The sequence below is a fragment of the Muscardinus avellanarius genome (assembly GCF_963383645.1).
Source record: "Muscardinus avellanarius genome assembly, chromosome: X".
NCBI classification, from domain to species: domain Eukaryota; kingdom Metazoa; phylum Chordata; class Mammalia; order Rodentia; family Gliridae; genus Muscardinus; species Muscardinus avellanarius.
The window spans coordinates 94,819,405-94,839,495 of record NC_137792.1 but is presented as its reverse complement, the minus strand read 5'-3'; the positions used below and the strand labels follow the sequence as shown (position 1 = coordinate 94,839,495).

At 38.3% G+C, this 20,091-nt stretch overlaps 1 protein-coding gene across 2 annotated transcripts in view; it reads right to left on the bottom strand.

Annotated features, from left to right (window-relative positions):
* Positions 1–11,703: 11,703 nt before the first annotated feature.
* DCX (doublecortin) overlaps positions 11,704–20,091 on the bottom strand; it is a gene marked incomplete at both ends in the record, with an annotated part of 110,348 nt that continues 101,960 nt past the window's right edge. For both annotated transcript variants that reach the window (XM_080718405.1, XM_080718404.1), the window contains one exon: positions 11,704–11,760. In XM_080718405.1, the coding sequence (XP_080574531.1) occupies positions 11,704–11,760 (57 nt within the window). The remainder of the gene's footprint in view (positions 11,761–20,091) is intronic.

Sequence of the window (20,091 nt, the reverse complement as noted above, 5' to 3'; positions counted from 1 at the left end):
CATTTTCCAGAGTGGCTTTACTTACACAAGTTTTGTTTGCAGCTTGAAAAGGCTGTCTTTCTCTCTAAAAATGTGTAGATTTGAAACTACAAGTAGCAGTCTCTTGAAACTTTTCTTTGAGGTGAGATGCAAACTCTAACCCAAATGGCCCATGGAATCATATATGATATGTAAGTTATCACTACAGAAGTTTTCCTGGGGAAAAGAAAATGGGATTTTTTTTTAGTAGTAGTCTCCAAACCTAGCAGGGCTTTAAAATCCTGTTGGAGGGCTTGTTAACACAGGAAACTTTGTGCCCCACTCCCAGGGTTTCTGATACATATTGAGTGGGGCCCAAAGATGTGCATATCCAACAAGTACTTAGGTACCTGTTTTTTCTTTTCTTTCTTTTTTTTTTTTTTTTGGCAGGTCTGGGAATGGAACCCAGGAGCATTCAACCTCCGAACTATACCCCCTGCCCCACTTTTTATTCTTTATTTTGAAACAGGGTTTCACTAAGTCGTGGAGGGCCTCACTAAGTAGCTGAGGCTGTCTACAAACTGCAATCCTCAGGTCTTAGCCTCCCGAATGCTAAGATTACAAGCATGTGCCACCATGCCCGGCTTTCCTAGGTGGTTCTGAGGTACTTCTCTGTACTGTGAGCACCACTTCTCACACAGTGGGCAGGAGGGAAGGCAAAATGGAGGCCAAGGGAGGAATGGAGAGACTCAGTGGAAAGGGGGAGAAAGGAAAAGGGAAATGGAGAAGATTCAGTGCCCTTAGGATGAAGTTCCTTCAAATATCAAAACACCTCTTAATTACAGTTCAATCCATACTGGTTCCTCCCTATCTCCCCTATCTCCATTCTTTCAGTATAAACCAGTGCTCACCAAGCTTATAGACTTAACAAATCATTAGAATTTTAAAAATAAATTGAGCTTGGTGGTACATACTTGTTGTCCTAGTACTTGGGAATCTGAGACAGGAGGATCGCAGAATTGAGACCAGCCTCAGCAACTTAGCAAGGCCCTTAGCAATTTATTTATTTATTTATTTATTTATTTATTTATTTATTTTTGTGGTACTGAGGATGGAACCCTTCTACCTCTGGGCTATGCTCCCAGACCTATTTTATATTTTATTTGGAAGCAGGGTTTCTTAAGCCAGCAAGGCTGGCTTCGAACCTGCATGATCCTCCTGTCTCTGCCTCCCAAGCGCGGGGATTAAAAGTGTGTGCCACCATGCCCTGCATGGCCCTTAGCACTTTAGATAGGCCCCATTTCCAAATAAAATAGGGCTGGGTGTACAACTCAGAAACAGAGTGCACCTGGGATTAATCCCTAGTACCACAACAAAAAGAAAGAAAAAATATAAAGTAAACATAGACATATTTGATTTGAGCCCCTCCTGGGATTAGTCACTACATATTTGGCTTTGTTGGGACATGGAAAAACAAATGCATGCCTATCTTCTATTATGACCAAAATTTCACAAAAGAAAGAAAATTTTTAAAAATAGTGTTTTTTTTGTACTGGAGATTGAATCCAGAGGCAGCTCTCCATTTTACGTTAAAACAGGGTCTTAGTAAATTGCTGAGGGTGGCCTCAAACCAATGATCCTACTGTCTCAGTCTCCTAAGTACTAGGATTACAGGTATGTGCCACCATGCCCAATCACAAGAGGGACATTTTTAAAAGTCAAAAGGTAAAAAGGATCCAGGTGTAGTGGCACAAGCCTGTAATCCCAGTATTTAGGAATATTGAAGGTTTAAGGCCAGACTCAGCAACCTAACAAGATCCTGTTTCGAAATAGAAAATAAAAAAAGGCTTGAGGTGTAGCTCAGAGGTAGAAAGTTCCTGGGTTCTAACCCCAGTAAAAAAAAAAAAAAGAAAAAAAGGATTATATGATCTCAAAATTAAAGGCAGTTTATTAAATGGAATGTATTACTTCTATTGGGAAAAATTCTACTACATTGTACTTAGCTTTCCCTTTCCACCACAGCCTAGTGGGTATGTCGTGTGTGGTGCTGGAGATTGAAACTAGGACCTTGCATGTGCTGGACAAGTACTCTATCACTGACCTACACCCTTCAGCCCTTACTGAAAATTTTATGATAGAATGTTTTTTTTCAGAAGCCTAACTAGATTGATTGTTACATCCAAATTTTCTTTTGGTTAGAAACACCAAGAAGCCCATTTCTACTTGTTTTCTTTGTCCCCAGCAGAGTGATGGCCCTAGAATTAGTTGCTAAAATACCACATAGAGAAAGAATTCCTACTTACCTCAGTCTTTGAGAGAGCTTAGGGGAGCCTAGGATCTTTGCTCCTCCAGACACAGCCCAGATGGGAGCTACAGGGTTGGCCCTCACAGAACTGTGAAGTTTGCCAAAGTGTTTCCCAAGATCTTAGTCTCTTTTTTCTCTGGCATTTCTTCCTACCGTCTACATCATCCTCTTGCCAAGTTTGGTTGCTTGTGTTCTTGATCCCATTAAAACCTGATCTGGATGCCTGGTGCAGTGGCACATGCCTGTAATCCCAGAACTTGGGAGGCTGAGATAGGAGGATCGCAGGTTCATGGCCAGCCTCAGCAACTTAGTGAGACCTCTATAACTTAGTGAGACCCTGTTTCAAAATAAAAAGTAAAAAGGGTTGAGGGTGTACCTTGGAGGCAGAATGCCTCTGGATTCAATCCCTAGTACCAGGAAAAAAATCTGGGGAAGTTTTTAATAAATCATTTATGCCTGAAATTAAGTAGAATATCTATGTATTTCCTTTCCCAGAATATAGCTGTACCCCCAGACCTACTGAGAAAGAAAAACTATACTGTTTAAATTGCAGGCAGAATATAGAGATATATTCAAAGACCATGGAGTCCTTCTTAAGCATCTGAAAGCACAGTACTAGAAGTTACCACCTTTTTATTTTTGGTACTGGGAATTGAACTCAGGCGCATTCTACCTGTGACCTACAACCCAGTCGTTTTTATTTTTTTTATTTTGAAACAGGGTCTTGCTAAGTTGCTGAGGGTTTCACTGAGATGTTGAGGCTATCCTCAAGCCTGCGACACTCTTGTCTCAGTCTCCCAAGTACTGGGATTACAGACATGTGCTACCACATCCAGTGTGACCACCTATTCTGATGACATAGATTGACCTTGGGCAAATGAATTTATTTACAAGAGTTTTGTGGTTCCTGATCACCTTTGGAAAAAAAATTCAAACCAAGTATGGTGTTTCCATTGTACATTGACCTTTACCTTCATTGTCTATAAAATTCAGGGTTTGGACAATATAATGCCTAAGTTTTCTGCCAGCTTAGACATTTTGTGGTCATAGGATCATTGGTTTGATGACTGAAAAAAGAGACTGTCAGCCAGGACTATTGAAATCAAACTTTATTTTTGGAAAATGACATTACACACATCTTGCAAATGCTCACGGAAATGAGAATGCAATGGTGAACAGAACTTGAGAGCCAAAAAGATTGCAAAGGCAGCTCTTCAGCTGCCCAATACTGAATGCTGCAAATCGGCAGCACCCACAGTTCACAATACCTTACACACATGGGGAACTTCTCTAGACGACCTTAAGTCCTCTGACCAAAGAGCCCTCATCAAATTGTAGAGGGGGAGGGAGAGAAGGAGGGGGAAAGGGATGTTTACAGGCACAGGAGATAAAAGGGTCTGCTACAACCAGTTTATGTGGGCCTTGCCAAACCTACCAGTCCAAGGGGGAACAGCAAACCGAAAAGAAGAAAGTCTTCTAGAAATACTGCCTTTGATTCCCAATCTAAGAGCAGACTAGGCATTGCCTGAAAAATGGACAGCAATGGATATACACCCATGTCTGCATACTTTTCTGGCTAGAGCCATTCTAAATGAGTGTGTAAAACCCCCAAGTATCTCTTGTATTTGTCTGGTTGTCTTTTCTATTTTTTTTCAGATAATTATTAGTCATTGGTCAAGCTGAGCTTTCTGGTGTCACTAAATTATTCATTCTACTGCAGAAATCAGGAATATCATTGTCTATTGTCTTCAGATTATGTGTGGTTCTGAGAAGCTGTTCAATTCTATAATATAATCCAAAGTTCTAAAGACACTCCAGATTTGCCACTGATTTTTATGTGAAGTGGACCCAAGTCTTTGATCAGCATGAAATTCCTTGAGAAATGGTCAAGGACTGTTGTGAGACAGGAGACATTTCTTTTCCCCCTTTTTGGTTTATTTATTCTTTTCTGAGTTTACTTGGCAAGAATTATTGGCCCCCAAACCATTTATTTACAATTATAAGATACCTGGGAGCAGGGAATGAAAGAGGGAAGAGGGGCCACAAGGAAGAATATATTCTTTTCAGAGATTAAAATGAGTTATTTAAGAAATGTGATGTACAATACCATGCATTTACTCTCCAAAGCTAGTCACTAGCAAGCTAAAGCCTCTAACACTACAACCACCAATTACGGCTTTATTGCTACAGTTACTCAATTCTAACTACAGTTATAGGGCAGAAAGGGTGGGCTGTTTCCATCTTAAACTTTCTCCCTTTGAAAATGGCCATAAAAGCATTTTCTGTACAAGTTTAATGGCACAAAAAGGTGACCAAAACATTTTAAAGAACTTACTGCACATGAGAAATGGGAAATTCAATCAAAACATGCATCAGTTGTGTACAAATCTTAATGAATCATTGGCTTCAAGCTGCAATATATTACAGGACCATCCACTGGAGACATTTTAGCATAATCTCTTACTTGCCCAAACCACTTTAAGAGAAATTACAAAGAAAGTCACTGGAAATTCTGGCATTCCATGCAGTATTGCCAAGCAGTGACATTCTCAAGGGCTGTGCACTCTCTTCAATAAATTAACAGCAATGAGCTTGCTTCTCTCAGCCCACTAATTACTGGTATCTGGACTGCCTTGCAGGATTACGAACAGTTGGTATCCAAGGGAAAATATCTGACTGAATCTAGTAGCAGAAGGAACAATACATTCCAATTGAGCGAGTGATTATTTATATTGCATGGATTTGTTAAATACCCTTTTAATTTAAGTTAACTCCAACTGCCTACCAGATCAGCTTCAACAACTCAAAAGTTGGAAAACCCAAAACACAAGGTTATTACAGAAAGCTTAACAAGTAGTGGTCAAAGTGTAAGCAAATTGCTCCTGCTCTCCCAGCTAACCTAATGACAGGAGCAAATACCTGTGGTCATTCATTATATTCTATTGCAGCTTTTTCAAATATGAGAAAATAAAGAAATCAACTAGTAGCATTTATCTGATATGAATCTATGGGTGTATATTTCTGATGAGTTGAGTATTTCTCTGAGCACACTTCATTGCTCCACAAAATGGCAGACTAAAATCACAAAGTATTCTGTACAGTGCTTGGAAGGTAAAGACCTAAAGATACATAGGCTACAAAGGAAATGGTTGAGGCCTGCTGAGACTGAAAATGGGAAAGAAAAAAAGACCAGGATTATGTTGATTCCCATCAACATACTTCTGACTAGACTGCGGTAGGACCAGGCTGATTGAATCTAGAAATATTTTTTCATCAATCCCAAGGTTAAAATTGCAGGCTAAGAAGAGACCTATGTTCATTGCCTAGACAGGGAGGAAGAAAGGCAAAAAGGAAAGATAATAAAAGAAAATTTGCATAGGACAAGGAATGGTTATTTGGACTTTGGAGAGAGAGTGATAACAAAGAGTGCAAATTGAGAACAAATATGAGGAACTAGAGAGAGAAGTGAAAAAAACAGATACATAGGGAGATAGAGTACAAATAACCATTTATTCCCTTAGGTTATTTTCCAAGAATGAAAAATTCCTATGCCTTCAAGTGTTTGCCTTAGTTCACAGGGTGTTTGTTCTGACTTCTCTTGTGTCATCCAATCTTTCCCCAACTAACCTGCCCTTCTAATCAGAAGCAGGAAGATGCCTTTTTTCCCGGTAGGAATGCTATATGTCCCTAGTCCCAGGTATCCAATGTAAGAAAAATTCACCTCTAATTCCAGCAAATGTTGAAGCCACCAAACTAAGTGATGTAAAGTTAATCTTGTCAAGTGATAGTCACTGCTAGTTGACACAACTAACTTAGCCGAAGTATGAAGTCTACACGGAACTATTTAACAAGGATATAAGGAGGAAGGAATATTGAGTCTGGGTTTAAAGACCACACTAGACCCTTGGAGATAAAAGCAAGATCTGGGCACCAGCATACAGAAGATAGAGAGGGAAGGCACCTTTTCCTGAAGTATTAAGAAAGTCAACATTCCTCAGCCAGGAATACTGAAAGACAGGCTGATGGAGAGGGATGTTCTTCCCCTCTGATGAGAAAAAAAAATAGAAGGGGCTAGGAGATGCTATGAGCAGTCCAATCCATTAGTAGATGGCCTACTCAACTCAGTGTTCTGTGGGTTTAGAAGTGTATGTGCCTCTCCACACTGAGTCTTGTCTGTTGTGTAATAAGAACCACTTGTCCTTCTACATAGTAGAAAAGTAAGGTCTGCTAGCCAAAAGAATAAAGTTGAAATTAATTCTTAAGAAGCATTCTCTAATGTCTTAAGTACATAATCATAGCCTTTAAGGGCCTACTAAAGGCAATCTATGAAAGGTAAAAACTAAGTGCGGGCTGGGTCAGCAAAAGCAAGAGAGTCTAAGGGAGATGTTCCTCTTCTCAGAAGATAGGCCTGAAGAATCAGCGAACAGCTCTAGGTGGTATGCCTGTAAGGAAGAGTAAAACCTGCATAGACTCATAAAACATAGGACCTTCTTAGTGCAGAGGCTGGAGTGTGGCAGTTTCTAAATTCCATACTAGGAAAGGACCCATACTAGGAAAGAGACTTGCATTTGCAAGGCTCTATTGCTACAGAAAAGGCTCCAGATCACTCTTGATAGTGCTTTGATTAACACCTTGGTCAATATTTCCCTCTCTGAGTTCCAGGTCCCAAAACATAGGACTCAGCTACTTCCCTGCTCCCAAACACTGATAGTCCACTTAGGAAACTAGTCTGAGCCTCAAAGTCAAATCTCTTAAAGCAGTGAGGGCAATACAGAGACCTCAGTGGCCTCATGTGGCCAAGCCCAGGCTCCAATCACCTTTAAAAAATAAATACCTAATTCCTCTTATTTCTGTATCAAACTAGACCACTATAAAGGGAGTTCTTCAAACCATACTCTCCCACTGCTTCTGTCTAGAAAAATTTCCTGACACATATTTTTGAGGTGGCCTGATAGCTTGGAACATTCCCATCACTGTGTTGGAGCTCATGCTTATTATTCTACCCCAATAAGATATGTGTGGGCATGTGTTTTAAAGAAAATTCACTGAGAATAAAATTTTAGAGGGAAAGGGTACGTTTCTACCCAGAATATTGATGAAATTAAGGATGGTGACACAATTTTGTCCAAGGCAAGCATTGAATTCCTACACTAATACTTGATCTAGGTGATTTGAAGAAGGACATAAGAGATGGCTAGACATCTACTTTAAGATTACTTAATGACTTCTGATTAGAGAAACGAAGCAAGAAGGAGAAAAGACCTGCGGAGTTGGGTAAGGTCTCTTAAAACACAATAAAACCCTTTAGTTCTTCAGAAGAACCTTGATGCAGGGAAAACTACACATTTAGACCTGTCGCCCTGGTTTGTACAAAAAAAGATGGGTTTGGTGTGTACAACATTCTGCTATTTTGGTGCAAACATAAGGAGCCAGTGTTTAATATCAGCCAGGAAGCATTTTAGTCACAAAGTCCTTTGCTTCTGCCTGGAAATTGTCCCCATCAGGGCAGGATGGTTACAGGGACATTGTGAATGAGGGTAACCACTGCAAGACTATGTTATTTCCTTCAGCTAGACTCAAGGAAAGAAATCATGGAAATTTTAAAAGAAATTGTTGCCTGTAGCAATGGTAGCCACACTGATTTTTAACATGCTGACGAACAGTCTTAGAAAGTCAGGATGAAGAAAGCTACTGTTCTACTTTTCCTTTCCTGCCCCAGAAACAAGAAACATTTCCCTTTGCCTATCAAAACAAATCAGTATGCTGTGACATGAGGCAAATGGAAGGGGAAGCTAGTCTTCCATTCCACTTCGGCAGAGCAGATGATCAAGAGCTATTCAGCAGCCTCCTCAGGATGGGACAGTGATCCCTTGAGTTGGATAGTCATTGTTCCTCTTGGTCCTCAATGCTTCCCTCCCCTTGGGGACATCTGCAGCTCATGCAGTTGGAACCATGTAAATGTGGCGAGAAGGGGCCATTATTAGTTTGCTGGGTAGAGTTCCTGCTGAGATCCAGGCAGCAGTATATGGCTCCATGATGCAACATGACCCTGGGAAAGAATTCTCAGTAGCCTAGTGGAAGGCAATAATGGTAAATGGGAAAAGGCTCTGGAATAAGAGCCAGGAGATGCAAGTTCTAATCCCAGCCCTGCCCCTGGGCAGATGTGTGACCTTGGGGAAATTACTTTATCTCTGCCTCTCCATTTCCTGGCCTAACAACATGAGGAATTTGGAGTAGATGATGGGATCTTAAGGTTCCTTCCAGCTAGAAAACTCTATGGTTTAATCTAGACTAATACTAAAGTCCATAAGGACACAAAGTAGTCATGCTAATGGCTATCCTTTCCAAAACAGTGAAGAGAAAAAGAGCTTTTCTCTCAATTTATCTCTAGTTAACACTACGTATGGAGTTAATTGTTCAGCCCAGCCCCCATATATACATTTCCCCTTCTGTGTCCCTATTCCTATTTCTGTAGGGAAGAAAAATTAGGAGGTAGGAACAAGCAACAGATAGAGTCAGTGTGTGTGTGTGTGTGTGTGTGTGTGTGTGTGTGTGTGTGTGTAAGAGAGAGGGAAAAGTTTTGGAGGGTGGTGGCACATGCTTGCTGATTTGATGATTGCTGACCATGCAAAAGTCAACATAGTGGAACTAGAGTGGTGAGACTGGATTGGTTAAAGTTGGGAATGAATAAAAGGGGTGAAGGCGCTCAATTACATAAAAGGTACTTTTGCCTTAAAATGGCCAACTTAAAGTTGATTACTGGAGACCTGAATTTTCAACTATACCAAGACCCTGTGAAGTGGCAGTACAGAAACACTTCACTATAACTAATTGAAAGAAATATGAATGCTATACTACTGTTACAGAAGAATTTTGGTTCACAGATTATTCTAAAGAAAATATATCCACTTAGTACTTTCTAGGTGAACATATTCCATGAGCAAGGAAATGCACAGACAGTTAGTATAGAGTATGAGCACAAGGGAATCTGGATTCTTCCTCTTGTCCTTGAGCTGTCTGTGTCCCCATGTCCTCACCTTAGAACTATGATACAGGACTAAATATGATCTCGAGAAAAGCCATGGGTAGAATATTTTGGAGGGTCTAGCCTGAAGTTTAAAATCGACCCCCACCTCTCTCTATCATGTCCCCCAACCTAAAGTACCTTTTTTTCTAAATAACTATGAACTGTTCTAGGAGGCACTAAGGAAATCCTGAGCTTCTAGAAAAAAATAGGTGCAGAGAAAAATGGGTTTCCTTTTCTTTGTAATACTAGGGATTGAACTCAAGGGCATTCTACCTTCAAGCCATACCCATAGACATTTTTGCTTTTATTTTGAGACAGGGTCTTGCTAAGTTGCTGACGGTCTTGTTATCACATGGGTCTCAAACCTTTGATCCTCCTGCCTCAGCCTTCCAAGTACTGGGATTACAGGCATGTGCCACTGTGGCTGGCTTAAGATGGGTTTCTTAATGGTTTTGAATGGGAGTATAAATAGAGGAGGCAAAAGGAGATCATCATGATTTTGTTTTTTTTTTCAGTGACTGTCCAGTGAAGCAGAAACCAGTACTGCCATCGTATCACTTCTTCTGAACCAAAAAAAAAAAAAAATGTTTCTGGTAACTAAGAACATCTGAAACTTATCTAGAGGCACCCAGTTTCCCTTTAAACTCTGTTCCCCTACTGCACATCAGCAGTGCCACCAAGTTGCTGCACAGATCCATATTGTGTTGTCCTTAGTATTTCTTACTTATGAAGCAGCTGCAGCTGCAGATAGATGCGCGCGCGCACACACACACACACACACACACACACACACACACACACAGCAAGCTCATTCCATTTCGAGTGGAGGGACAACTGCAGGACATTCAGTAGCCAAACAGCTTGGCTTTGAATACTCCACCTTTCAAAATATCTGAACAATTACAAAGAAGTAAAGGAAACCTTCATATCTGCTAAAAGCAAACACAGAATTGGCATGCATGGCTTTCACCTAAATTTAGTTGTCTTTGCTATTATGGGCTATGATTACAGACAAAAAGCAGTGTTAATAAACCTGTACCTCAAAGACTAAGAACTATTTCAAATGATCAGTCCTTAATAAAGAGAAATCCCTTCCAGTGTTTAAAGACAAAGTGAAAGGTTTCTGTATCTTCAGTATGAAATATTAGGATTATAGATAAAAAAGAGTTGCTTAAAATATGCCATAACATTTCCTTTAAAATATAATTAGAATGTCTGGTCCACATTGAAATTATTCATGTAAGCATAACTGTAAAAAGCTATCAAAAGACTGATTCTATTGAATTGGCCTCTGCTATTCATTTTCTCCTGGAGGTTACTGTTTGGCAGTGACAGCATGATTTCTAAACTACATTATTCTTCTGCATTTTTTTGGTAGATTTTCTGTGTATGTTTTTTAGACAAAAGAAAAATCACCAGTTTATAAAAAAGGAGCCTGAAGAGTTTGCTCCTGAAATACAGACATGAGTTTTTATAAAAAGGATATTGGTTTCTTGCTATAAAAAGCGACCAAAAGGTGTCAGACCTGAAAACAAATTTTCACAGTGTTTTCAGTTTTGGCTGTTTACAAGGCATTCAATAGAACAGAGATAGATGGATACCATACAGTTCATGTAATAACTCTTAGAGGAATCAGGTATATGACATCATTTGCCACAAACGCTCATCAATTGCTTATTGATTCCAAATTGCTTCAGTGGAGAGATTCACCAGGAATTCATCGTGCTTTATAAATTCTACTGAAATATCTGTAAGATTTCCCAATTCTGCCCCGTCTCTTTTAGCTAGCCCTGTCCCATGATCTTAAGCATCTTGTGTCACAGTTATAAATTGCTGGTGCTTCTCCCCTTTGATAGCCAGAATTGGTGCTACACAACAAACTGGTGGCTCAATCAGGAATGAAAAGTGAGGCTGGGGAACTGCCTCTCCATCCTCCTGGGATCCTCCAACATTCTTAAGGTCTGGAGAGAAGTGGCACCTTTGTTTGTCACTCTTGAATCTGCCAATGAGTGTTTCTTTCCTTACACACAAACATTTTAAGTGCTATATATATATAAACAGCCCTCCACAGAAGGTAGGCTGTAGTTTACAAGCAAAGTCAGACAGGAAAAATAACTAAGGCTTCTAAGCATTCAGTAGAAAGGACATGGACTAGCACATTTTGCATCCCTGGAAAGTTATCCCAAAGGATGGTTATCAATCTATCTCTCATAATTGGTAACAGTGGATCAGTGGCCCAGAGGAGAAATCACAGGAAAGTAAACCCAACATACTATGGTGTGTTTTAAAAAATAATGACAACAACGAAAATTTGAAAGCACCAATAGCCCTGTTGAACACTTGAGTAAAAGTAACCTACTACAGTGGTATGCTTGGACTTTTGTACTCTCGATTTTGAATACTCTCGCCTCCTTCACATGGAATCACCAAGTGAGTCTGAATCATCCAAAGACAGAGGCAGGTACAGGTCCTATAAGAAGAGAAGAGATAAAGTTAACTTTCTACTTTTTGACATCTTGAGCTTTGGAATGACTGCTTTCGTTTTTTTTTTTTAATTTGCCTTTTTCCTAATTTTAAAATTCAAATAATTATATATTGACAAGAAGTTGTAAAAATGTACAAGGAGATAGCCATGTACTAATGTACCCTTTCACTGTGTGTGTGTAATTATGTGTATGTATCACATGCACATTTTTGTATGATCCTCACCAAAGTCATGATACAGAACTGTACCTTCATCACAGGCTGTCTAGTGCTACTCTTTTAGAGCTACATTCTTCCAACCCCTTCCCTAAGCCCTGGCAATATGTTCCCATTTTCATAATTTTGGTGTTCAAGACCGTTGTATAAACTTGGTGTGGTGGCACATGCCTGAAATCCCAGTACTTGGGAGGATAAAACAAGAAGATCACAGTTTCGAGACTAGCCTTGGCAACATAGCAAGACTCTTCGTAACTCAGTGAGACATTTTCAAAAATAAAATAGTGTTAGGGTTGCAGCTCAGGGGTAGAACATCCCTGAATTCAATCCCTATTACTATACACATACCCAAAATAAAGTTGTATAAATGGAATCATACTGTATGTAACCTTCTAAGATTGTTCTTTTTCAGAAAGCATAATTCTCTAGATATTCATCAAAGTTTTTGCATATATAGTTTGCTTCTTGTATTCTGAGTAGTATTTCAGGGTATGGATTTATCTCAGCTTTTTAAAACCATGAAATCAATAAAGGGCATGTGAGATTATTCCAGTTTGGCAGTTTGGGGCTATTTCAAATAAAACTGCAATAAATATTGATGTATGCTTTTTGTGTAAACATAAAATTTCAGTTTTCAGGAATAAATGTCCAAGAATATAATTGCTGGGTCATATGGTAATTGCACGTTTGGTTTAGATGCTACTTCTCCTCCTCCTCCTCCTCCTCCTCCTCCTCTTCCTCCTTCTCCTCTTCCTCTTCCTCCTCATCCTCCTCTTCTTCCTCCTCCTCCTCCCCTACCACCTTCCTCTCCTTCTTACTGCTTGGGATTGAGTCCAGGGCCTTGTGTGTGCATGTTTACTTTTTAAAGTATTGTCATATTGCTTTCTAAAATGGCTATGCTATTTATATTCTTACCAGTAAAGCATTACTGGTTTCATGTCTCCACATCTTCAAGTATTTGGCATTTTCACAGATTTTTATTTTAACTATTCTTGTGGAGTTATAGTAATATCTCATATGTGTTTAACTTGCATTTTTCTAATGATTAACGATATTAAAACAACTTTTTATGTATTTAAATAACATTTGTATTTCTTCTTTAGTGCAATGTTTCTGTGTATCATTCATTTCCTAAGTGTATTTTTTCTTATTCTTGGGTTAAGAGTTATTTTATATTCACTAAATAAGTCTTTTGTTAGATATCTGGATTATATATATTTTCTCTGAGTCAATACCTTGTATTTTCATACATGGTATTTGACAGAGAAAAATTTCCTAATTTTGGTGAGATTTAATTTATCCAATTTACAAGGTTTTTTCATTTTGCAGATTGTACTTTTGTTGTCCAATCTTATAAATCCTTGCCTATCTTAAATTATACAGATTTTATCCTATGTTTATTTTATAAATGTTTTACATTTACAACTTATTTTTTATCTTTTATTTTTTCTACTTTTTTATTGGTGCATTATATTCATTCACCATATTCAGGTAAAAAACTTGTGTGTACATACATGTACACATTACCCATTTAGCCCCTACCCAATTACCACCCCATTCCCTCCCCATCCCTCCTTCCCATGCTTGGCTTAGTGGTTGACTTTGATATGTTTGAGTCAATTTTTGCATAATATGTAAGGTTTCGTTCAGAGTTTTCCATTTATTTGTTTGGTTTTTGCCTAGGATATCTAATTGTTCCAGCACCATTTAATGAAAAAGTTATCTTTCTTTCTTTGACTTCCATTTGTACCTTTGTCAGAATCAGCTGTGAAGATATATCTGGTTTCATATAAGGCTCTCAAAGCACTGCCAAACCCTCAACAAATGATAACTGAGAAAATGTACATATCTATCTATTTCCAACCTATTCCCTGATGTTTCCATTTGCTTGGCTCCAGTATTAAATAGACTTGTCTGTGTCTCGTGGAGGTTTAGAGAAAAGGTGGCACTGCATTTCCCCCATTGCTCCTAGAGATTTATTTGAAGATCCTTCTGAATCCTCTTAGATTTGATTCATGGTCTAAGTCGGTGATTTTTTTTTTTTTTTGCGGGTTTGGGGATGGAACCCAGGGGCATTTGACCTCCAAGCTACACCCCCTGCCCTATTTTTTGTTCTTCATTTTGAAACAGGGTCTCACTGAGTTGCAGAGGGCCCCACTAAGTAGCTGAGGCTGTTTGCGAACTGTGATCCTCTGGTCTCAGCCTCCCAAATGCTGGCATTACAAGCGTGCACCACCACGCCCGGCTAAAATCAGTGATTTTAAAGTCTCAGTCTTTGATTCTCTCATTTGTTCTTTCACTCTTGTGTTTCTTTTAAAACTCTCTACATAAATGAAATGTTAGAGACCCAATTCATGAGAAAAGTATAGTCTTTCTGATTGAATCAGAGGTGAGGGAGGCAGATTCTCACCCAGTTCCACTTCTTCTCATCCCTAAATGTAGCACAGTTAGAAGATCACTATTTTATTTCTATTGCTGGCAAGATACCAAACAGACTTAAAAATTTAGAACCAACTATATGGATATTAAAGAGACTCTCCCTTTGATATGATAGGGGAAAAGAAATTCAGTAGAGAATTGTCCAAGAAAATAAGAGAACATAGCTTCTCCACAAGGTACAGGAAAAAGTGGAGCTAATTAAGAGGGAAGAGTGGGAAGGAAGACTTGTTTATCCAAAATCAGGAATATTTTTGTTAGCTGAGTGCAATGGCACACACATGTAATCCCAGCTACTCAGGAGGCCAACCTGGGCAATTTAGTGAGATCCTAGACACAATAAAAAAAACATAAAGAGGGCTGAGAATGTAGGTCAGTAGTATAGCATTTGAGTAGCATGCACAAGGGCCTGGGTTTCATCCTCAGAACCATATACACACAAAAAATGCCTTTTGCTGAGAAATATTAAGCAGAAAACTTTTATGCATTTTGGAATGGAAATAATTAAATACATACATAAACCTGAGGCTAATAAGTACTATTGACTTTGAAGTAGGTAATTTTTAAGGTCTCGTACAGCACTGAGACTATAATTCGAGACTCTTGGAGGAATATTGAATGATTAAAAAGCACAACAAGCCAGGCATGATGACAAATGTTTGTAATCCAAACACTTGAGAGGCAGAAACAGGAGTATTGCAGGTTCAAGGCCAGTGCAAGAAAACTTAGCGAGATCCTGTCTAAAAAGTAAAATAAGGATTGAGGGGTACATCAGAGTTCGAAAGCCCCTGAGTTCAATTCCCAGCATCACAAAAATAACTCTTCATACAGCAAAGGTAACCATAGCACATCCACTTCTCACAAATCTACCATCATTTCATTGTAAATCAGATCTTGGCAAACTTTTCCTCTAAAAGTTAGATAGCAAATATTTTAGGCTTTCTTGGATAGTCATGTATACTCTCTGTCATATATTCTTGTTCGTTTGAGTTTTGTTTCTTTAACAAACTTTAAAGATATAAAAATATGTATCAGGGGGTTATAACAAAAATACCCAGGATACAAGTAGAATTTGGTGATTGTCCTAAACTACCAAAGTTAAATTAATAAGCATGTGGGAGACACAATGTTGAAGAAATAATAAAAGTGCAACAAATACTTGTTAGAGGGAATTGAGGAAAAATGACATGCAATGGAGTTGCATCTCTGATGGGATTTAATAGTCAAGTTTGGAGTTGCATCTCTGATGGGATTTAATAGTCAAGTTTCTGAAAATGTATTCCCCCACAAATGTGAGAACATTGGTAACTTTTGCTGAACCCTGGAAAAGAACCAAATGTTTGTAACAATATAGGAAGTGTTTATTCAAGCAAAATGCCCGAGTCTGAATAGTCAAGTCTACTAAGATTTTTGTTGCTTCGTCTTGCCCTATTTTTATTCTCCCTCTCTCTAGCTCCATGGAAGCCTAGAAAATTAACAGCCTCCAATATCTGTGAAAAACAACAGCATTCCCAGAGAACTGACACTCTTTGACCTGATGGTAGGTCCCTGGAAACTCCTACTTAAAAGGTTATTCTTCTCCTTGCTCCCCCTGCCCTTTCTCACCCCCTCTTCTACTCTTTCTCTTCCTCCTCCTTTTCTTCTATGTGGTACTGGAATTAAACTTAAGGCTCCCTAATTCCAAACTACACCCCCATTGGCAATAGAGATTGAACCTGGGGGCATTCTACCTCCAAACTACACTCCCAGTCCTTTTTAATTTTTTTGAAACAGTATTATTAGGTTGCTGAGATTCTCAATAATTTGCTGAGGCTGTCCTTGTACCTGCAATCACCTTGCCTGAAACTTCCAAGTATTGGGAATACAGGCACTTGCCACCATGCCCCATTTATTTTTATTTTGAAACAGGGTCTCCCTAAATTTCCAAGGACGACCTTGAACAATTTATCCTCCTGTCTCAAACTCTCAAGTACTGGGATGACAGGCATTTGCCACCACACCCAGTTTGCAGGATTCTTCTTTATTTGCCCCAATTTATCTTCTTTATCTGTTGTATTTCAAGGGGCAATAATCAATTGCAGTTGCTTAAAAAAATCACAACTTCTTGTGGTGGGATCAAAACTTGGGGCAAACAAAGCTGCCAAAAACTTTACAAGAAAAAGTTGTAGAATTAGCTGGCCAGAGGGGGCTTTGGAAAGCTTTGCCATCTATTCCTGGGAATCTAGAAGACTAAGCTAGACATATGTTGAAGACTGGGTCTGACAAGACCTAAGGAGGTCCCAAGTTCTCACTTTTGGCTGACCTTCAGGTCCTGCACAAACAGCAAGCTAAAACTAAGAGTTTTAAATTGCCTGGCAGGGCACTGAAATCCTGCCCTCTGCAACAACTGGCAGACTTACTGCAAGTATGTATTTAAGGAAAATTAGACAGCAAAATTAGCCTTTTTATTCAAAATGATCATTATCATAAATGAAGAAAAAACAAAGACATTCCCAGAATAAACAAAGACAAATTATATTGCTATCAGAACTGTTCTACAAGAAGTTCTGAAGAGAATCCCATTGCAGAGAAATGAAAGGAAAGCAGAAAGTAATTCCAACCCTTAGAAAAAAGGAAGGACATAAGAAAATGTAAATTCATAAGTAAATTCTTGAGACAGTATAAATTTATGTTTGTAATACTTTTTTCTTTTCTTATAAAATAATTTTTATTGTGCATATTTGAGGTTTATGAGATAATGTTATAGGATATGTATAGATAAGAAAACTTACTATAGTAAAACAAATTACTATCTATGATGTCATGTCGTTTTTTTGTTTGGTAAGAATACCTAAAATCTATTTACTCTTTAATACAATACAATTTTATTAACTATAGACCTTGTGTTATATATTGGATCTTTAAATTTGTGCACCCTATAATGTACCTGCTACTTTGTATCCTTTGACCTACATCTCTCCATTTCTTCCACCTCCTAATTCCTTTGGTAACCACTGTTTTAGTCTCCAACTCTCTATGTTTGACCTTTCTTTTCTCTTTTCTTTCTTTTTTTTTAAAGATTCCACATATAAATGAGATCATGTAATTTTTTTGGTGTCTGGCTTATTTCAAAAGACAACTTCATGAACTAGTAATTATAAAAATGTGTTGATGGACTTATTGTGTATAAAATGTAATTTGCATGTCTATAAGAGCACAAAAGAATAGGAAAGAAATAGAGCTACGCTGTAACGAAGATTTTATATGCAATTTAAATCAAGTTTGCACTAATCTAAAGTAGATTGTAGCCGGGCGTGGTGGCGCACGCTTGTAATCCCCGCGCTTGGGAGGCAGAGACAGGAGGATCGCGCAGGTTCGTAGCCAGCCGCGCGTGCTGGCTTAGGAGACCCTGTTTCCAAATAAAAATGTGAAAATAGGTCTGGAAGTGTAGCGCAGAGGTAGAAGGGCTTCCAGGAACCCCAGTACCACCAAAAAAAATAAAGTAGATTGTATTATGATATTAATTATAATCTTCAGGGCAACCACTAAGAAAATAACTGAAAATAAAATTAGTAATAAATCATTGAGGTAATTGAAGTAGTACAGTTGACAATATATATTTAACACAAAACGTAAGAATTAAGTGATAAAGAAAAAACACATAAGGCATACAGAAAATAGCAAAATGGCAGATGTAACTCCTTTATCAGCAATTGCACTAAGCATTATTAGCACTCAAATTAAAAGTGATCAGCAGAATGGACTTTTAAATCAGAGGATTCAACTTTATGTATTCTATAATAAAAATAATTTAGATAGAATGACACACGATATTGAAAGTAAACTGATGGGAAAAGATCATCCATACAATAAGTAACTAAGATAGCTATACTAATATTGGAAAAAATTAAAGAAAAAATTTTTACTGGAGGCAGAGCATATTTTATAATTATAAGAGGGTCAATGACTTCAGAAAACATAGTTGTCAATATATGTGCACTTTTACAACGGAGCCCCCAAATGCATGAAGCAAAAACTGATGGAATCAAAAGGAGAAAACAGACAATTCAACTATATTAGTCTAGTCAAAGATTTCAATACCTTACCTCTAAAAATAGACGAAAACTAGGTAGAGGACTAAGAAGTTAATAAAGGACCTGAAAATTTTTATGAACAAACACACATCTACAGGAAACACATTCTTCTAAAGTGTTCGTGGGACACTTTTCAAGATAGATAACATGTGAAGCCATAAAATGAGTCGTGATGAATTTAAAAGGGTCATAATTATAAAAAGTATTTTCTTTGAATATCGGGAAATTAGAAAACAGTAGAAAGGGATTTGGAAAATTCACAAATAGATGTTAAAAGTAACATACTACTGACTAACCAGTGAGTAAAAGATGAAATTGCAAGGAAAGTTAGAAAATACTTGGAGATAAAGGACAATGTAATCACAGCATACCAAATTTTACAGGATGCAGTTGAAGCAGTCCTCAGAGGGAAATTTATAGGAAAAGTTCTGAATATACAAACCCATAGTAAAATACTGTAGATTAGTGGTTTCTGGAGTTTGGGTGAAAGGGAAGGAGCTATAACAGCTAATGGGCATGGGGTTTCTTTCAAGAAACATGTATAGTTTCTAAAATTAGAAAATGGTAAATGTTACACAACTTCGCAATTATACTAAAACTCACTGATATGTATAGTTTAAGAGTGGATTGTATTGTAGTGGATTATATTTCAATAAGATCTTATTTTTTTTGGTGGTACTGGGGTTCCTGGAAGCCCTTCTTCCTCTGAGCTACACTCCCAGACCTATTTTTACATTTTTATTTGGAAACAGGGTCTCCTAAGCCAGTGTGCAGCTGGCTTCGAACCTGCGCGATCCTCCTGTCTCTGCCTCCCAAGCGCAGGGATTACAAGCGTGCGCCACCACACCAGGCAATAAGATCTTATTTTTAAATGTGCTTTGAGATATCCCTTACATTAACAAGAAATGCTGCTCATGTGATTTCTAAGAGTGCAACCATATGCAGGAATATGCATGTATAGATGGATAATGAATATAGTAATACTCAGGATATAATAATGTGTATAAATATGAGGTAGTTTTGTAATAGTTTTCTCCTACCACTCTCCTGTGACTATTGATTAATTTAAGCTTGCATTTAATGAAGCTACACTGTAGAAGTAAAAACACAGTTTTAAGAGTCAAGAAACAGACAGCAGGTCTACCCTCACCTTTTTTGTGGTATTTTTTTGGGGAAACAGGGTCTCTTAAGCCAGTGCGGCTGGCTTCAAACCTGTGTGATCCTCCTGTCTCTGCCTCCCAAACGCAGGGATTACAAGCATGGGCCACCACGCCCGGGGCTTGTTCTTTATTTTGAAACAGGGTCTCACTGAGTTGCAAAGGGCCTCGCTAAGTAGTAGCCGAGGCTGTCCACGAACCACGATCCTCCTGTCTCAGCCTCCCAAATGATGTTGGAATTATAAGCGTGAGCCACCATGCCTGGCTCTACCCCCACCTTTTAATTTTTCTTTTCAGAGCCTTTGCTTTCTGCATCTGAAATTTGAAGGCAATATGGACTATAAGATCTTTAATGTTCTTTTCAATTCTAAAATTTGATAAAACATAATTTTAGTAGTTGCATTTTTTTTCTGTTGTTGCACTAAAGCACAAGAA